The following is a 20,755-nucleotide window of genomic DNA, read 5'->3' as shown; positions in this document are numbered from 1 at the left end:
CAGTGTAGTTTGGATCCCATTTCACACATGTAGCAAATCAAACCCAAGTAGCTGAGGCAGTTTCATTTGTTGTAATGGCACTGAAAGAGCTTGATGTATCAACAGCGTCTGCTTCAGAGAGCAGCGAAAGTACTGAAAGCCGCGTCGACGACGTAACTGCTGTCCCACGTGATGTGTACAGCACTGTGCCGCTGATTTATGCGAATGTAGTGAGGCCATCTAAGTGGCAGACAGTCGCCCACTGCCCATGTGCCATCTTTCTGTGCTGGACACTGGCACTGGCCAGCATAAATGCTTGAGTTGGAGGTCAGACATAGAGCTCTTGCCAAGAGCCACAGCATTCATGCTAATGGACTGATCAGGCCTAATCTAAATAAGTGTGAATAAAAAGGCTTTTACTGTGAGTGCTCACTTCTAAAGCAGAGATAACGTGCCTGGAAATCGCTTGACCTTAAATTAAACGTCGCCAAGACAGAAGTTCAATTCATGCAACTTCCACCGTTTAGCTTTCACCTCGATGTCAGCCATCGCTGGGGAACCGTATGTTGGCATGAGCAAGCCGTTTCACGCGCCTCTTGTGGGAGCACTGTTTGTTTGTTTTGTAAGTCCTCACTCTCCCGGAGCCCATCTTAGATCAATCACGAGGCGCCAGCGTGATGGAGAGGCCTGTCGGAGCTCACCGTCGTGGCCTCGATTCGGTAAAACAAATACAATAGGCAGAAAGGTCCAACACGAGCGAGACAGGAGACCACACCAAAGTGCATTCAGGGAAGGCGATGAGTAATGACGAGGGGGGATGAATGTCAAAGAGCAGGGCAGGAAGAAAAATGATGATGTAGAAGAGATAGAGGGAAGGTAAATGGATGCAAAAAGAAAAAAAGGACCGTGACCGAGGCAGAGATACAGAAAGTAGCATGAACAGCTCTGTTGTCTGCCTGCGTTAGCCCAGCTGAGCTCGTTGCCCTGTTTCAACTCGACAGCATGTCATCAGTGCAGCCCGCTCTGTTTAAAACCCCGCTGTGGATGGTGCAGTGCATGGCCATGGGATGACGGGGAGGGGCCCTGTGAGATATTTAACACAGTTCCCCTCACACATCCTTTATATTCTATTATGTCAGAGTGCTTCAGCCCAGTGTCGGCCCAAATAATACCTTTTCTCTGATGTTTATGCCGGCCTCGTAACCCGATCTCTGCAGCACTCAGCTCGGCTCAGTTACATTTGATTCAGTAGCATTTACAAGACTATATATGACAGCGCAGCATAGCTCCTTCCAGTCGTTTTACATCCCCGTCTGCTTTTAACCTCCCCACCCACACTTCAAAGAGGCATCCAGGAGTGGGCAGTGCGGATGTGAGGGCAGGGCAAACCCACCCACCCATCCCAGCCACAGCTTCCACGTCAAACTACTTCATGTGGTTCCCCCTCTGCTTCATGCTGTACACGTGGAGGAGATAATGGCACGCGCCCCTGTTGGCCAGACCAGGCGCAGAGGAGTGGAGGTCAGAGGTCAACTCTGCGCCGGCCGCATAATGACTCAGATGAAAGAAACGATTTCTTCGGCACAGTGCATGGACGAAGGGAAGTTCAAGACGCTTCGGTCAAACTGCTCCAGCGGTGTGTTTCTGCCATCACGGGAGAAAAAAATAATTGGCTCGAAGGTTTTTTTCTTGATATTACAGCTACTTATTTCATTCCAACCAGAAACTTTTCTCCTTACATGGACAGACATACTCATCTTACTGAAACCAGAAACTTTTCTTTTCTAAAATGATAAGTTAGCTTGTCGTAATAACAACAATCTGTCATATTGCTCTCATTGTAGCAGGAACAAGATGGAGCAACTGACAATGACGGACTTCAATAATTCAGATAAGTGCATGTATGATGCACAGCAAGGTTTTGCCATTACAGGGCCCGGTATGTTACCGTATGAATCCATTAAGCTCAGCTCAGCTCTGAAAGAATGCGAACAAGCTTTTTAAAAGCTTGTTAAAAGTTCTACTTTTTGTGGATCCACAAAGCCTTTTAGAGTGTCTTCAGCAGTTGTCTCTCTCCTGACACATTAATAACCCCAGTGTCTTGGTAAACACAATGAAGTCATTGACATAATGAATCTTCGACTGCACCATGTGACTAATGATATTTTTGGGAGTAAGTGTCTTTTTATAAGATGTTGGTGTGTCATTTTGATGAGAGATGTTTCTCCATGTAATCTGTTGGCGTGTCATAATAATGTGGATAAAAAACATAATATACTATGTTCTAATGATGACAAAAACATTATACCACAGAGCTTGTGATTCTAAATGAGGAGGAGCAGATTGTATTCGTCGTGGTACAGCTGCAGCTGTACAGGAGTTAGCTCTTTCCTTTGTGTGGGAGGGCATCTTTAAATTTTTTGCCTTCTGCTCCCTCTAAGAATTGCTCTCTGTGTTCACATCCAAATGAAATCAATTTGCGCTTGACTTTTCATCTTCATCTTCTTCTCTTTTCCTTTAACAACAAATCTAACTTGCATTAAAACATGACTTGTGCATCAACATTTCTTAGCTGGGAGCATATTTAGCATGCATGTGTTTGTCTCCAATAAACGATTGCGCTTTAAAGTGCAGTATGTGAACAAATACACGGTCAAATGAAATTAAAATTAAATGCTGTCAAATGACTCAGAGGATGTTTAAAAGAAATAAACATGTGTCCTAAAGGTGTGAATTGTTAAGCGCATGAGCAGTTTCTACAGCACTCCTTAAGTGAAATGGACAATAATCAATAATCTTGGTAGAAGATACGGTGTCTGTCTCTCCTGGTGGTATTTACAGAGAAAGCCTGTAGAACACACCACATTTCATGTGCATTTATCAGCCCTGAGGGGTCCATTCATTAACCGACTCAGCCCTGATGCAAAACACTCATATTTCTATCCGGCACCTGCTGCACCGCTGGCAGTAATATCAGGAGGATCCTGCTGTTATCTAACTGCCCTCCAGCTGCATCCTTCATCACTGCAGTGTGTGTCTTGCTGATGTCTCTGACCGCACACACACACACACACACACGCACACACACACACACGCACACGCACATACATGCACATACACTGGATGAATGGCAACAAAAAGAAACCTGTGCATGTCGGTGCACACAGCGCCGACATGCTGTGTTGGTCCAACATGCATAAGAGGCACCGTCTCATTTACCTTGATTTACACTTACATCTGCAAGCTATCTGCATAGGTCAAACACTCCGCGCTTCAGCTACACGCGGACTATTTGCCATTTGTTAAGGTGCCATGTTTGATGTGTACCGCGCCGTTAATGAACCGACGCAGGCTTTTATGAATACGTAATGATGTTTACCGTGCGATTGGGGTGATTTTTTTTCATTTCAACTTCATAATGAAGCCAAGGTTGTTGGCTCAGGAGGTTTGAATAGATATTTATTGACGCTTTCAAGATGGCACAATAATCTGTTAATGGAAACGACAGCACGCATCAATGTATAGCAGCACGTGTATTCTGACAGACACACCCGGCAGTGGGAGCATGTCGTCATAGCACCATGAAGAGCTCCATGTGAATGGATGGAGGTTTGGCTCATCTGCAGTGCACCGGAGTCTCGCGGGCTGGCGGGGATCCAGTCCTCTGCTCGCTTATTCATCTCTTTCTCCCACTGCCAACATAGTCTGACACAAACACACACACACACACACACACACACATACATTCAACACATCCTCACCCACCAGAACACCACCACTTGTTACAAACAATGTAATTTATCTAAAACAAACAAAATTCAAAAGCGCCACACAATGGCAACAAAACAAATTATGCGAATTGACATTTCAATCTCTCAGTGAAGATAAGTGCAGTGCAATGTAATCAAAGTCCGCCAGGATAACAGCTCAACACAATTCAAAGTCCACTTGGCTGATTCCCAAAGGTGTTTTGGGAGTAGACTGAACTCGACATCCTAAAGAAAATATTCAGCAATGAGAGTAAATTATGCATACAAATGTGCCACAGGTTCGAAAAGAAATGCTATGTAGATTTGCCAGTTAGGTGGTTGAGGGTGCAGCGGAAGTAAATAAATAATTCTGTTTAATAATTCATTGATATTCATGTTGCTTTGCCTCCAGCCTTGAGAGTATTTAGAATGCAGCCTGCAAGGGCCCTGCTTCTGACTTGTGGTGGTGTGTGGTAAGATTATGGAAAACGAGGAGGGGGAGCTCAAGCATGCGGGCGCACACACATACCGACATGTATGCACAGAGAAATACATATATATGTATGCCGTGTATCATATGTTCTGTAAAATAGCATGTCCACTGTCAACATCTTATCCCCCGTTTGCTCCGTTTCTGCCTGGAACGACAGATACAATCTCGAGAGTGTGAAGAGAAGTTCACACAGAGCTTCAGGCTGGAGAACACACTGAAGTCGAGGAAGATGGAAACGCAGGCACAGAGGACCGCAAATTGGATACAAAAGTCTTTGGCGTAGATGGTCACTCACATCTTTACAATAGCTAAGGCAAGAATTAGTCTGCATGGAGTTAACTATGTGCCAAATGTTGCTTCTGAATATTAAATATGTGAATAACCGGAGGGGGGTAGATGATTAAGAGATTTCTGTAAAAACAGCATCTTTAAGTACTCGCACGGTACAGCGTACATGTTGGCACCGCCAGTCTCCGCTAAAGCCTATTTCAGAGACAACGTTAGCAATTCTTTAGCATTTTCCACCTGTTGGTAGCTGAGAAATGAATGCAAATATTTGATTAAATCACAATTAAAAATACACGCCGTTAAGATTGAATTGCAAACATCCACATGTTTACTATGATTACCCAGCAGTAAAATAACTGTTAGAATGAACATAAATACTGTAGGCAGGACCTTAAAAGCCCGTTATTGCAGTGATATAATTGGCTGAACCATTCAGCTTGCAGCTATTTCTTTTAATTACTTTTCCTGTTAAAATGGCAGCTCACACTTTCCCTGTGTGACGGACATTTTTGGCACGATAAATGAGAGCAAAAGTGAGAGTGGACAATCGGTTAACTACACACAACATATTCAGTATTCAGGTTGTTCAAAAACACTCAAGAGTCGGAGTGCAGAGAGGCATTTAACAGTTCTCAGCAAGTTACAACTAAATGTCCTAAAGTGATACTTCATAATATAACCAAACCATCAGAACAACAGAACAAATTCTGAATAATTACCTCCAGGTCTGTGTTTAAAAATCCCACTTAAGTTATGTCAAGAATTCCCAGTTTCCCAGGAAAACAAGTGACACGGTTAAGCTAGTGCAAGAGCCTAAGGGGCCGATCACACCAGACGCGACTCTAAAAAACGCGTCGCTACCAAAACCATTGATTCCCTATGGTACGTGCCATACCATGCCTTTCATGCCAGGCCTTTAAAAAAAAACACCCGGTGCGTTTTTCTCAAGTCGTTTTTTAAGCAGCTGCGCTTTAAAAAGTCGCGTCCTATGTGATCGGCCCCTAAGAGGCCCGCTATCCAGCCTACGGGTTCAATTTTAAGGTATCTTTAGTCTCGATTAGCTATTTTCACATCTCACTAACAGAAACATTCAATCTGCAGCAGTGGCTGGCCATTTTTTTTATTTAAAATGAAAAGTTATAGATATTTTATAATGTTGTTTTTCACAAATACACTACATGTATCGTAATCATTTTTCCATATTAGCTTATTTTCTTATTGCACAGCTTCTGACTTCAGGATTGCGGCCAATCACATTTCACCTCTGTTTCTCTGGATTAGCGGTTTAACTAAATTGGGAGGCCTGCTAGCATTTTGGCCCTGTGTGTCAGCACAGGCCCCAGCGTGACCATTAACGTGCGTTGTGATCGGTCAGTGGTGCAATGGCAGTAGGTGACGGTAAGAAGAAGAAGAGAAAGAAGAAGAAACTAGAAGCTACAACCTCTAACCTACTTGACTAACTAACTGACGGGCATGTGGCTGAACTGCTGGTTGTGTTACTGTTTTTATACATGACTCTGCGCTGTTGAAGGGGGGTGCGCCATGCCCAGCTGTTAGACAGCTGATCAAGACTATGACATGAGAATGAGAAAACATTCGACACAAGTGCAAATGTTCCAGCAAGGAACAAGTTGTGACTCCATTTAAAACCACTGTGGACGAAAAACAGGCCAACTGTGATATTAAAAAACATCCACGAGAGGCTAAGACTCCCATATTCCAGTTCAGTTCATTCAGCCAATAGGTGTTCAACACAACACCTCTTCTTTGTTTTGACAAGTTGTATTATATTACGATGACTTTAACATCTTTACAATGACTCGACATCAAAGAGAATACTGGATTGCCATGGAAATCAACTCTGTACATTCCGATGCCAAGCACATGTTTAATGCCTTTGTAATGTCACTCAGTGTAATTCTTTACTCCTTCGTCTACGCCATGATGCAGCTCGCTATGTTGGCCACACACATGACTGCATTGATGCTCAAGCCTTCTTCCAACTCCTCCTCGTGTTTCATCTCACATGCTGCAGGGCCTGGAGGTGGACGGGGGTCTTGCATTGTTGCCAACATCCACCCTAGCGCTACGATAATGAGCTCTGCGGGCCCCTAAGCCTGACCCAAGCGGGAAAAGCTATCGGTTAAAAATAACAGTCATGGTCAAAGCATCACGTGGTGCTCCGATAGTTTAATATAATCTAGGAACCGCATTGCAAAAAAATGCAAATCAAGCTGTGAATCACCACATGAAATCAGGAAACCCAGCAGATATATCCACGGACGGTGGATGTTTATTCATGACAGGTGAGTTATACACCAGGGCCTGTAGCCCTGAAGGAAAGCACCGCTTATTCAACCAGGACGTTTAACTCGCGGCTTCATAATATTACTTTTAGGGAGCTGTGGAGCGCTTTCCATGTCTAGTTAGACGGCAGACGGCTACATTAGAAATGATGACACCATGTTCACCCTGTAACCTGTGTGCTGAAAACCAAAAGCCTGCATGCTTATGTGCAGACGGGAGATATTGTATGCAAATTGCATCGGCATAACAAGCTCTCTGCTTGTAACAAACACAGGCACCAACAATATCTGAGCACCAAAGAACGGAGCTGGTGTCCAACATCTTTCATTCGTCTCTGGCAGCTCTGACGTGTTATCATTTGGCCTATAGCCTTGATGTTAGATTGGTTTACACAGCTATAAATTTGACGCTGCATTTAAATAGATGCCTGGCTGGAACAGCCATCATTCACTTTGCCACAGCCCTGTGGTGGTTGTAATCATAATTATACAGTAATGTGGGTGCATCTGTTATTTTTCTCGTTTTGTACTTTTACCCAGGCTAAATTTTCTGTTCATGGCAATAAGAAGGCTTCTACTCCCAGAGGCCACAGTTAGTCAGACTGCCTCTTATTGTCTTACTGTTGGGTTGTGGTGCAGAGCGCAAACACTGTCACCAACACCGCCACCCCCCTTTTCCTCCTCCTCCTCCTCCTTCTCCTCCTTCTCCTCCTCCTCATCCTCTATGCCTCTCTTCTCTGTTGGTTCTCAGAGCTATTATTTTTATCTGAAAACCTATACGAGGCAACGGAGAGAAAAGAGACAAGAGAAAGAGACGGAGAGGGGAGGGGCAGAGGCACACGGAGAGAGACGGAGTGGAGCAGGGGAGGAAAACTGTGATTCTTCTGAAGCTGTGATCGATGCAACCAGCATGTGTCTGCATTGCACGTTGCCAGCAGAAAAGGAGCGCTCTATTGATTTGCTCCCATATTTCAATCAAAAAAAGTGGGCTCTCAACCCCAAGTTTTCTTCTGTACTTCTATGAATTACCAGCCTCTTACAAAATAAAGACGAGGAAGCCAAACGTCGAGCTTAAGCATATTTGAAAAAAAGAAAAGAAAAGAAAACTCCATCTTGTCATGCAGAGACAACAAAAGACTAGTTTGTGAGTGCGATTGGGACCTCTTCAGCATGTTAATGATATTTCACGTGGATTTCTGACTGTTGCTGCCCGATGGCTATAATCTTCTCGCGGGTATTGACAGTGCGCCTCTATACAATTCACAAACAAATACATCAAGAAGTGAGAACTGGTACAAAAGGCACAATCAGATTATAAAAAATAATCTATTTTTTTCCCCTGGCAGTTTTACTGTGTGAATCTTCCCGAGCAGAGATCAGAAATATACATGCTATACATACTGACTATCAGGTGGATTATTATCATGTCGACCGAAGCTATCAGGAGGTCAAAGCTAATAGTATAATGGCACAATTAACATTTGGGCTGAAACCTACAGGGGCCTCTGCTACTATGAATTAACATCTACGGCAAGTGCTAAGGTGTGTGTGTGTGTGTGTGTGCATGTGTGTGGGGTATGAGTTGCCTCTATGTGACCTGCTCTTGTGCGAATGCAGCTCTAAATATAAATCGTTTGGTGGCTTAGTCTTTGAGGAAATGGTATTCATAAGGGAGAGAGTCAGAGGTTGCATGATGAGCTCCCGCAGGTTTTGAGTGAGAAAAAAACGACAGAGACAAACAGACAGGCAGCTGAGATAATGTGTGCATGGTGAGAAAGCAAAGTAAGCAATAAAAACATAAAAAGATTAAATTATTTCTCTGACATCTGAGCTGGTAATGCGCGAGAACAGGAAACCGATAGGATTAAGTCGTGGATATTCTATGGCAGAATATCTTCTGTTTATTCTGGTCAGCAAAGCATATTTGCAGATTTGTCGGACTCCCACAGACAAATCTGCATCACAACAGGATGGAGCATGGTCTCGTATTGTGATTTCCAAATCAGCCATCTGAATCCGAGCCAGAATGAGCTCCTCCAAACAGGCAGTCTGCGCAAAGTGTGACTGGGTTCCCTCTGCTGTAGGTAACAATCGCAGATTATTTCAACAAAGCAAGCCAGTTATTGCTCAGAAGTTCACATAAGAACCCTCGCCTACAACATGACAAGAGAAAAAACAAACAGCTTCCTCTAAATCCTAATTGGAAAGAGAATGGAGAATTGCAAATCAAATGAGAGAAGATGAGCTGCAAAGGAAATAGTTCCCAGCAGTGGGCATCCCCAAGTCACCGTGCAAATAAGTCAGCACACAACCCGCTTTTTAGATCAAAATAGACAGCAAATTGATACAATCAAATCCAAAAAAGCGTTGCCGCCATAGGAGATGCAATCCCCCCCCCCTCCTTTTTTTCCATGATGGAGTCAGGATTTGTGTTTCTATTATATTTTATGGTGCCATCGTTTCCCAAACTGTTTCTTTTATGTGCCTCAGAGCCTGGTGGAAAATGGCAGAGAAGCTGTATATCTTTCAACACCAAGGCTAATCTGCAGCACGCACGCACGCACACACGCACACACACACACACACACACGAACACACACACACAGTTTATATGATGCTATGTATGTCATTGTAGTTGCACTCATTCATTTGCTATGTTAAATGGTGAATAGCAGTGACAGTGAAACCAAATAAACTCTGCTAGCACTTGGCATGTTTTTACTAGTAAGCGGTACAATAACAGTCTTAATCCTTAGAATAGAGTCTAATGTAAGGAGTCATGCTCCCGTGCATCCTGATGCGCTGTGAAGAACTCTAACCAAGCAGTGGCGTGGCGTGACAACGTTTGCCTCTCCTACAGCCAGCTCGGGAGCGTGGAGCAGAGCTGCAATCAAGAGTGCAAATAATCAGATTGCAAACCGTTTTTGAGAAATATCAAAGCTCCCATTCGGAATATCAACACAGAAATGCTCAATTTACATTTCAGCAGCCGGTGGAAAATGTAATTTCACATTGAACTCTCAGTAAAAATGCAAAGGTTTTTTGGAAATTAAAGTTTTTAATTAATAGAGAAAACAAAAAACCTTCCTTCCCGTTTGATTGACAAGTGTACAATTTTACAACTGGAAACAGGTATGCTTCTCTCTCTCTCTCTCTCTCTCTCTCTCTCTCTCTGTCTCTCTCTCTCTCCCTTTCTCTCTCTCTCTCTCTCTCTCTCTCTCTGTGTGTGTGCTGTATACCTCTCTCGCCCTCGTCCCTCTCCTTTGCTTACAAATGAGCCGTGAGATTGACAGCTGGATTACTGGGCTGGTTTGTAATCCTTTAATTTCTCCATTTAAGATAATCACTCTCTGGATGGGGCGCTGCGTTCAAACACATGCACAACATATACGGTGTTTGCATAAAAACAAACAACGGTGCGTTCGCGCATTAGGCAAAATTGAACAAGAAAATGTGGTAAAAACAAGAGTATGCAGGCGCCCTAATCAAACATGGATTCCAGGCAGAATTAATCCAAAGGACAAAGTAAAACACAAGCCGCTCTCTGGCGAGGGACCTTTTTGATATTGGAGTTTGTAGAACAAAGGCATCTTGACAGTGGAGTCTTTTAATTAAGGCGATAGAATATAGCAAAAGCCCCATGGCTTCAGAAATAGCTGTACAGTACAACACAGAGAGGCCCTCTGGAGATGCATTTAGCAGCTTAGAAGGATCCATGTGTTGAGACAAGCCAAACGTAAATCATTTTGATTGGGCCGTGTTTTTCATCTCCGCCGGTGCTACAGACTGGGGATATGAGCGTTGGAGAGCTTGAGAGGTCAAGTGGCAACGCAAGGTCAAACCGCTTGGCCGCAATTCATCAATAAAATGTCACTCTGAGCCCCTGACTCGCGAGGGAAGAGGGGGAGGGAAAACAACAACAAATAGGTGCAGCTGAGCATGAGGCGGAGGTTGTCATAGATTCTCGCAGCTCATTAAATATTGTAATATGAGCACATGGCGATCGTAGCAGGGTTCTGACTGGGAATAAACACCAGTTTGGCCTGGGTGTGTTCAGTGGGCTCTGGTATGTGTTGACGTGGCACCAGAGACAGAGGTGTTGGCGCTAACGAGAACAGCAGCCTCGAAGGAAATTCCAAAGTCGTCTTGGAATATGATGGGTTTCAATTTGTCTAAGTGTGCTCACTTAGGAACAGAGAAAGAACATAATACATGAAACAAAGAATAAAACAGGTAATAGGTAATACCCACACCCATAAAATAATCATGAAAACATTAAAACGAAACGGGTGAAATAAAATCCGAGGCATTAGAGCATCATAGATAGCATACTGGCACCTGTCGGGAAAGCAGCGGCAGCAAACGACCCGCGAGATAAAGTAACTGCACAAAAACGTTATTCAACTTACCAAGTGACGGGCAGGGCTGTTTGTGGTGTTAAGGCGGCAGACAGCTTGCTTTGCAATGAGTTGGAGTGAGACGTGTGATCCCACCAGCTATACTGTGGCTTGATGGCGGCCGACTGGAGGAAGTAGCTGGCAAAGGTCACATGGGCGGATGAGCAAAAATCAAATGTGATCGACACAGTTTGTCAATTCTGGCTTTGTATCGCCCAAAGAATTTTATTTCTCGGAGGAAAAGAGTTTGGAACGACTCAAAGCCGATTGCAGCTTTGAAGAGCCGCAATTTCAGACTGATGATAACGGAAATGGAAAATTTGTTCAAAGTGAGATTTTTCCGCATTACCTTCTGACAGGCGAAGGTTTGCACTGAGCTCTGGCTCTCTTCTTTTCACTTTCTCTTGTAGGGTTGCCGTTGATAAAACCTGGTCTTTTTTTCCTCTTCATTTTAATAATAATTAAACATTGAATAATGCAGCTTAATGACGCTGGAGCGTGCATTGTCAGGAGGATGCAAACAAGCAGAATGAAATGCAAGTGAATCATTTGTGCTGAAGAAACACCTCTTTAATACTGATTCAGTTTCATATAAATCCTGCAGGAGGGTATCTTTGTAATGAACTGGTAGAGCGTGAGTTAAACTTACAGGTAAAAAGATGAAGAGGACGTCTCCTGGTGGGAAATTTGTTCATTTTTGAATTGCAACAACCAAGACCAATAGAGTCCTGATCAAGGCCTCCGATCATTGAAAGACACCGAGATACAAAGCGCTAATACGCATTGATTGTGAGGAAGGGGGGCCAATTAAAAGACAGTTTTCGATAAATAATGCAAAGAGTATTCACAGAAAAAATATAACACAAGGTCGTTGGCGGTAGACACGGTGTTCGTTTCTTCGAAAGACCGCTTTGCGCTAGCTTCTTTGATAGTGCGTGTAAGGAGAAGCATCATCCAGGAGGGTTAATCTGTAATTTGCAAACATTTTCTCAGAAATGAGAAAGAAACACAGCTTTAAGCTTCGTCCATGAATTTTATTTTTATTTTCTTTTTTTCATAAATGTGCCCTTGTCTCAACTCCAGAAGAACAGTAGTCTTTAGTTCCTCCTCCTCTTTAGTTCCTTCCTGCTTTCTTATCCGTTAATCCCTTGCCAAGGACTCTCTTTTTTTTTTGGCTTACACCATCAGAAGTGCCTGCCTTCTTCTTTTTCCCCCTCATAATAACCCCATGATTTAACCCACAGCTGCCAGCTCTTGCATCCGCATGAGCTGGCGGTTGAGGTCTGATGAGGTCTGATAACATCGTGGTAAGCTCTGTTTGAAGGTCAGAATTCAGGGCACAATTAGCCCACCTCTGTTTTGTCAGGAAATGTAGATCCATTGTGTAATCTCACCCGGTCAAGCGCTAACAGAGGTGCATTCAAAAAAAAATGCAGCAAGACTCCACCGGCAGCTTCGCACGTTTGCGTGCAACGAGGTGGCGATGAACCCGTGCCCGTCTCTCAGTGGGCACCTCAGTGAAGCAGCGACACCGTTCGAGTTGTAATGAAACTTCTGTGAGAGCGCGTGCCATGACCCAGCAACCAACCAACAGGCTAAAGCTAATACCAGTACACAGCGAGAGCAGCTCAGTGGAGATCAGTGCACTAGAACTAATATAATTTCACATGGAAGCTCTGACAAGAGGCAATAAGATTTCTGCCGACAGCCGGTTTCCCATCTATCAGAACCCCCCCTTTTTTTTTTTTACTTACTACCTCCACCGCGGAAATGACTACAAAACAGGATGAAAAGGATTGTGCTGTGGCATGTACTATATCTTGGGTGGCTTGCTTGATGGAATTGGCTCAGCATGTATGTCATGTTGTGGGGAGTTTGAGGGATATGGGAGCCTAGCGTGGTTTGGTAAGAAGGCAGGTGAGATAAAGAGAAATGATGTGGCTCATCTTCTGTACCTGTATTCTATCAGCTCGCCACAGACTGCAGGTCCTGGCTGCAGAGATGAAAGACTCTCTGGAGGACAAGAGAGATGTTCGTGAGTCAGAGGGAAAATGGCATCCCGCTTATCAAATGCCTGGGAAACGTAATCCCTCCCCCCCCCCTACACCTCAGTTCTTGTTGCTGGACGTACTTATGAAAGCCCTGTCACTTTGGATAGGAGGTTAGGAGTCAGGAGTTCTGCAACGGCACAGCGACCACCGAGCTGGCTGTCTCAAAGCAGATATGGCTCCTTGCCAGATAGTCTAATTGGGGTCGTGTTACAAGTCATTTTGTGTGTGTAACTTTTAGAGATGGAACTGAACAAAAGGAAATCCACGCCGAGAGTGTATAGCTGATGGGAGGCGTGATCCTCCTCAAATTAATCTTTTAGATTAAAGTACAGCGTCTGCATTTTTTTCCGCAATGGAAAGGCCCACTTTTAAATTAAAAGCCCTGGGATGAAAAAAAAAAAAGATGTCGCATTATATATTTTTTTTCACAGAGCGAGTTCATCCTTAGTCACGAGACAACGCAGGGACAGAAACAAAAGCCTGTTCAGAAAGGGCCTTGTGGAGTCAAGGCGGCAGATACTTGCTTGGTTAAGGAGCACACACACATCTTGTGAAGCCGTCTGCCAGAAAACATTTAAGTATCATCAGTATTTATTTTTTAATCTATTTTTTCCCACAACAAAGTGGTCGTCTGCTGCTTTTCTAAAGCCAGACGGTGAAAAACTGAAATTGATTTCTCTCCTAAAACAAGGTTTCTCCAGTCCAGTAAATCCATCAAAGTCATTTTCTTTGTCATATAATCTCGGCGACATGAAGCAAAATATTCAGTGAAGACAGGCATCTAAAATCACACGGAGCGGTGTTGTTCACTGTCTCTCAGGACCGGCCAGGGGCAAAGGGTGAAACTCATCACTGCGGCCTTTTCAAATATGCATTGACAGTGACTTAAAGAGACACCTTCATGACTGAACCGTATTTCAAATGGATTTCTTTTGTGCGGAGGCCACATCCCCTTGTCCGTGTTCCTAGGTGTCTGTTCCGGCTCTTGTAGCGAGGTGATGGTTTACACAGCGATGTGCAATCACTGGAATATTTCTTTTCACGGCTTATCTGCCTACAGCGGGAATCTGCACGGATCGCGACTCGAAGCCCGGCTGCCTGCCCGCCAGTGTGCCGCAGCCTCCTCCTCCAATCCCGACTCAGCTCTCAGACAAACATCTCCATGGGAGCATGGGATGATTTATTCAGCACAACTTAGCGGCAGCGCAGAGATTTGGGAGTTGGTTCAACAAAGGTCTTTTTTTATGGTCAACCACAAAGCAATAAAAGCCGGTTTGACCCGTTCGGTCAAAGAATGACCAAAGGGGGGCACTGAACGATGCATTACGATTCAAAAATGACCTTTCAAGACACCTTTCAAGTCTTAAGTAGACACATGTTGCCTACAGGGGACACTACAGAGAAAAGAAGCAGGTTAAAGGGCCATACCAAGGTTTTTCGCTAACTGTATTGAACTTACTGTTATTTGTATCCCTCCAGACCAAAAGGTATATTGTTTTGTTTTAGATATTGAAATGCTGGTGCAGTGGTATATGTGGTTGGTTTATGTATGGTTTTGTTCCAAAAACATTCAAATTAAACGTTGTGAGAAGGGAACATCCCACACTTGTACCGCTGAGTGCACTTTCTTGGCATTGAACGGTTTGAAGTCTAAGAGGTTAGAGAATCAGAGAAGAAAGAATAACATGAAGTTTTGTGGGTTGATAAAATTCACCTCCCTCCAAGGCTCCTAACCATGTAAAATAAAAGATCAGTGTTTTGGTCTTCTTTAGCAGAAATACAGATCAAATTGCAGGTAGTAGTGCCTTAATAAATGGATCAACCGTGATCTGCAACATCACCCGCTTTGCCTCATTCAAACATGTAACACACTCGAGAATTCTACATCCAAAATCTGACCCAAAGCACTGACACACGATCCAAACGATAAAACGGAGGAAAAGCAACTCCCGCTGCCACCTCGGCACGATAAAAGCTGCTGTGGTCCACACATTGTTCAGCGACTGGAAACGAGAGTCCTGGTTCACGCTGCATCTGCTGGGCCACAGCTCTGTCGTCCTCCCCCCATCGCTCACTGTCTCTCTCTCTCTCCAGGGAGACAACAGCCACGGACCACAGCGGCCCAGCAACCCCATAGGAGCATCCCGGACCCTCCCTCATCTCGTCGCCGGCCCATTCATTTTCTTGGAAAGTGACAGTTCCAGGTTATGCATATTGTGGCGTCAGTCTTTAAAAGCTTCATCTTCCGCTTTGTATCCCATTGTCCAGCAAACAAAACTTTCAGTGCATTCATCATCGCGGGAGGACTTACTGTAAAGCTGCTGCGGCCACCGTCCCCTTGAGTGGCCAGCTGGGAGGACGGCGTGGCTTTCAGATTGATTTCCACGAAGAGCGAACACAGAGGTGGACGAAACCTAAAGCAAGAAGCCGAGGGAGCAAAGCCGGAGCCGATATAGCACATCGGGTGACTCAAACGGATGCAGTTGAGCCTCGCTGCAACCTCTTCAGCAGCTAATATGAGCGCCAGGACATGTCACATGTGTGTGCAACATGCCACCCTCGCCCCCGCCACATAACACATTGAAACATATGTTATCTGTTAACAATGTTTGGTTCTGTAAGGATGCCTGAACCCATTTCCAAACAGGCAGAAGCCTTGAGCGCTGAGCCCCTCCGGGCAGACGCGCTCCCCACTGACCGGCTGCACTGTCCTTGTCAGCCTCCTAAATAACAAAATAACCTCCAGAATAAGCCAATTGTTTTTGCCGCAGCCGGGGAAATGCTCAAACAGCTGTTAAAATGAGAAGGCCATTTTCCTCCTGGCAAACCGCATTTCACCTAATAATAGACAAATTGTGTATTTGGCCATAAAGGCAGAGTGTCAGGGGAGAGCTGAGGTTATGGTACAGTGTTGAGCTGTCGCCCGCAAGTGTGAGGAAATAGGTATAGAAGAAACAAAAGGGGGAGAAGTGCAGAACGTAATACTGGGCTCATATAGCTATAAACCAAGTTAGGAATATTTGCAAAATGCTGAGGAAGTCCTCATCCCGGAAGTCGAGATAAAACGTGTTCTTTGTTATAGAAGCACATCCAGCTCACGTCACATTATGGTCTTGTTTGTCCGTCAATTATGCAAAGTGGGACCCCCTCCCCCCGGATGTGAAAGAGTGGGATTTGTATTATTCCCATTATGGCAAAGATTCACCAGCAAACAGGAGACAAGACCACAGCATCATTTCAAAGTGCAGCCGATGAACCTCACAGCAGATTCATCGCACTGCCTGCTCTGCAAGGAAATGGAGCGAACAAAAACAGAATTGAATTCTTCCCGAAAACCAGAAAGAATAAAAGGGCCGGCTCATGTATTACATCGAACAGTGGGAATAAAATACAAGTTTCGGGCTTCCAGCTGCAAACACGCGTTGGAAACAGGCCACTTAAATGATTCTGCTTTGTCAGCCTGCTGTTTCAAAAAGTCAATCAAAAAACGAAGTAATGTATTTGGGTTTTTTGTCCTACTGCAATCAGCGTAATTTAGGTGCTCGTTCGTGAGTGAAACTCCAAATCAAATGACAGTTTTTGAACAGAATGTATTACACAGCGGCTGTCACGTCATGTTTAATCACATCCCATGATGTATTTATTTTTTCAACCCAAACTGCATCCTCACCATCATCCTCATCATCACCATCATCAGCATCACAACTGGATCTTTCTGCTTGAACGCATCTGTGCTCGAGACGAGCGGCTTCTGTTACACAGCCACAACCAGAGTGTTGTGACCTTCTTTAGGAGTGATGGAGAGCCCCGTGCCCCGATATATGTCCCACACACACACACACACGCACACACACACACACACACACACACACACACACACACACACACACACACACACATCATGAGGTCTGGGGACACATCTGGGCAGGGGGAGAGAAAGAATATCTTCAGTCAAGAAATGAGATCCAGCAGCGACAGGCTCACCTTTCAGGATGCTCTGGCCGTGCAGCACGTCTCTGGAGACGATCACTGTGTAGAAGTTCTGGGAGAAGCCCGGTCGGCACGGGGGCTTGAGGGGTTGGCCTGCCTTACTCCCCTGAGGATTGAAACAAGACAGGCTGTTAAGCATTGGCCAACAACTGACTTGCAGCCACGGGGTCACGATCTGATCGCGCAGCTTTTTCAAAACCTCTTCAGGTCTCTCTCGATTCGGTGAGTGATTTGGTTCGGAGGAAACAGCCCGCCGCACTTCCATCGTGTGTAATGATAGTCACCATTAGCACCATTACAGTTGTTGACACCGCGGGGATTGCACTATGAGCGACATAACAAATGATCACACATGTCGTGACAAGGACGACGATGATGAAGCATTAGAAATGTGGCGACTATGGCAAGCAGCAAAATGTTGAAGCTAAACGTCCATATTGCAAACTGACTGGAGAGAGAGAGAGAGAGAGAGAGAGAGAGAGAGAGAGAGAGAGAGAGAGAGAGAGAGAGAGAGAGAGAGAGAGAGAGAGTATGTGCATGTGTAAAAAAAGAGACCCCAGGAAGATGCCAAACGCTTTGAATTATACTGTTGATTTATATGCATGTTGCAGGCACTCGGTTCCTCCAGCAGGCATTTAATTCTCCACAGAATGCAGCGACATCCATCACATCCATTCCTGCTTTCCTGAAGGATATATGTTGCACTTTGTTGCATTTTACAGGTAGCCCAGTGTTTCCCCGGGAAACACATGAACCGAGCTCAACAAACCACTGCAAACATCTGGGGAGGATGAGGTTTTTTCTTCTTCTTCTTCTTTTTTTGCATGAGTTTGCAAATAAAGTGAGGTAATACGTATTTATGTTTCTTTTTTTTTTTAAAGAAGAAGAAGAAGAAGCATCCTTCGGAAACGAGCACTAAACCAAAAGTGAGAAGTGCATAACAGGAAACTAAGTTGATCGCAGCCAGCAGAACGAGCAGCCCCTCCAGAAACCACTGTCCTCTGCAATAATGCACTGCAGCTGATTTGGGCGAGAGGATGAAGAGGCTGGCGAACAGAGTTGCCACTGACTTTTTGTTTCTTCTTCTTCTTCTTCTTCTTCTTTTGTGTCACCGCAGTTAAAACAGACAGTAAAATCCTGACCTTAAACGTCGCCGAATTAAGCTCGATTACACGCATCATGTTGCCTTTAGCGCAGCGCTGCGGGGGAAAGTGAGTAGCTCTCTCTCACGCGCGCGCACACACACACACACACACACACACACACACACACACACACACACACACAGAGAGAGAGCGAGAGAGAGAGAGAGAGAGAGAGAGAGAGAGAGAGAGAGAGAGAGAGAGAGAGAGAGAGAGACTTGTCGTGGGCTCACACAGTGAGTAAGCGCCACGGCAGTGCAGCACTCAGCCGGAAAGACGTGTAGAAACGAACTCATCTTACCGAGGATGCGCCCACAAGTAAGGTGCACGCCAGGATGACGCAGCCAACGTTCATCTTTGCGAACTCGCGTGTCAAGGGGGAGAAGGGGAAGAAGAAGAAAAAAATAATGATAATAATCAGAGGAGGAGATGAGTCTTCTTCGCCAAAGACACCTCGGTAATTCCCGGAGAGCCCTGTTCCTTCGTCTCGAGTGCGGAGCGAACGACCGTCCTTACTTGTCTGGCGCAAAAGTGCCGCTGAGGAAAGAGGGTGCTGCTGCTGCTGCTGCTGCTGCTGCTGCGCTCCGTCCGGAGGAAGCCGGTGCCCATTGGATAGCCGCGTCACTACAACCCCTCCCTCCTGCACGGCGGAGCAGGCAGTGCGCGCGATCTGCGCCTCAGACGGCTCCCCGTGATGACGCCCCGCGTGCTGCTGGGGCTCTGTGGGGATGAGAGAGAGAAAGAGAGAGAGAGAGAGAAAAAAAAAAGCATTTTCCGGGCTATTTAGATTCATATTTTCACTTCAAATGGAGCAAAGGCGGGTCCGGCGGTGTGAGTGACGAGCAACCATGCGAGTCCCTTCACGTGTCCGTCAGCTAACTGGAGTCTATTTCACACCCCAGTTACCCCCTCTGCCCCTGATCCACGGTTTAAGTACGGCAAGAGCTGCTGGGTTATGAGCTTTTTTATTGAAGCTATGATAGACCACTGCGGGATAAGAATGTACGCTTCAAATGAAATAAAAGCCCAACGAATCAGTCCCTTTGGTTCAATATTTAGCCATTCATACATGCTAAATGTTTTGAATACTTTCTCATTTGGATTACTCCATATATTGTTATAAGTAAGGAGTTTTCAGACATTACAACATATCACTCTGCTGGAGAGAAGAATATGTGAAATCGGGAAAAAAAAACTTTTTTTTAAAGATGCAATTTTAGATTTATACAACTTTAAAATATACATTAGGCTGACACATCTACATTTGCTGTACAGTCGTATGAAATGGAGCCTTGGGAAAAGTGTGAGCTGTCCCTTTAACTGGTCTCCCGATTTAATAATGTTGACATTTCCAAAGCCTCAGATCAGTGGCTTAATTTCCATATCTGAGAGGTCATGACAATTTAATCCCATCAAAAGGAATATGACAGCATTGCGCTGCCAATCAACACGGCCCAGCCTGCCCCTGTCACTGCCATTCACGTTGCTGCTTTATTTGCACCACTTACTCACACCGTATTGAAAAGCCATGTCTCTCCGTTATTTCAGTTTCATTCCTTTAAACGGTATATCTTCAAAATAAACTGCTTGAGGCTGATAATTAAGAAGTACTCCTCATCGAGTTGACTACTGCGGCTCAGTGGGTGTTTCTGTCCGGAGGCCAGGATCTTTTTTTCTTCTCTTTTTTTAAGGTCAGAGATATCAGAAATGCACTCCACTCGTCTCCCCTCAGGACATTGTGCTTTTGCTTTTATTATAGACCCTGAAAAAATAACTTGGCAGAAAACCTGTAGGACAAGGATTTCAAACGCACGCCTCATGCAACAAGCAACGACTCGAACGAATAACGTCACATCTGTATCAGTCACTGTCATTTCCTCACATGGGACCAGGCTGCTGACAGGAAGGAGGCTTGAGGAGGAAAGGAGCAATTGTTTGTGCTGAATACAGCTCGTCCTCCAGTGAAACATACTCCTGCAAGCGGTGCTGCATATACTCTTGCATCCAGAAGTATAAGTTGAGGCCGTAGCTTGTGTTTTAACTCTATACCTATAGTAACGGCCATACAGTGCATAAAGTGGCCGAGGCCGCGTCCCCAACCAACCACCACCACCGCCGTCTGCCTCCACAACACAATGATATTCATGAAATTATTGTTTTGCTGAATTACTACCCTGAAGAACGGCCCGGCCGACTCTCTGCTCAGTAAATTTCTGCGTGGCTCGAAGGTACCCTGCGAGTTTCGGCACGCAAGTAAATTATTCCTCTCGAGTATCGAGCATTTGCCTAATAAAAACACCATCTGGGCACTTGAAGTGAATTGGTTTAAGGCTGTGATGAATTATTAAACAAATCTTACA

The 20,755-nt window shown here is 44.8% G+C and overlaps 1 protein-coding gene across 2 annotated transcripts in view; it reads right to left on the bottom strand.

The window, feature by feature from the left end:
- The window catches only part of cdh4 (cadherin 4, type 1, R-cadherin (retinal)), a 170,471-nt gene extending 151,463 nt beyond the window's left edge, over nt 1–19,008 (bottom strand). For both annotated transcript variants that reach the window (XM_068594083.1, XM_068594084.1), the window contains exons 1-3: nt 18,912–19,008; nt 18,697–18,759; nt 17,248–17,359 (exon numbers count right to left, since the gene is read on the bottom strand). In XM_068594083.1, coding sequence (XP_068450184.1) covers nt 17,248–17,359; nt 18,697–18,759; nt 18,912–19,004 — 268 coding nt within the window. In that variant the 5' untranslated portion in view covers nt 19,005–19,008. The remainder of the gene's footprint in view (nt 1–17,247; nt 17,360–18,696; nt 18,760–18,911) is intronic.
- Between the last annotated feature and the right edge of the window lie 1,747 nt (nt 19,009–20,755).

The sequence above is a fragment of the Clinocottus analis genome, unplaced genomic scaffold (assembly GCF_023055335.1).
Source record: "Clinocottus analis isolate CAN_PGR_092001 unplaced genomic scaffold, fCliAna1.0.p SCAF_3, whole genome shotgun sequence".
In the NCBI taxonomy this organism is placed as follows: domain Eukaryota; kingdom Metazoa; phylum Chordata; class Actinopteri; order Perciformes; family Cottidae; genus Clinocottus; species Clinocottus analis.
This window is presented reverse-complemented; position numbering and strand designations above follow the sequence as displayed.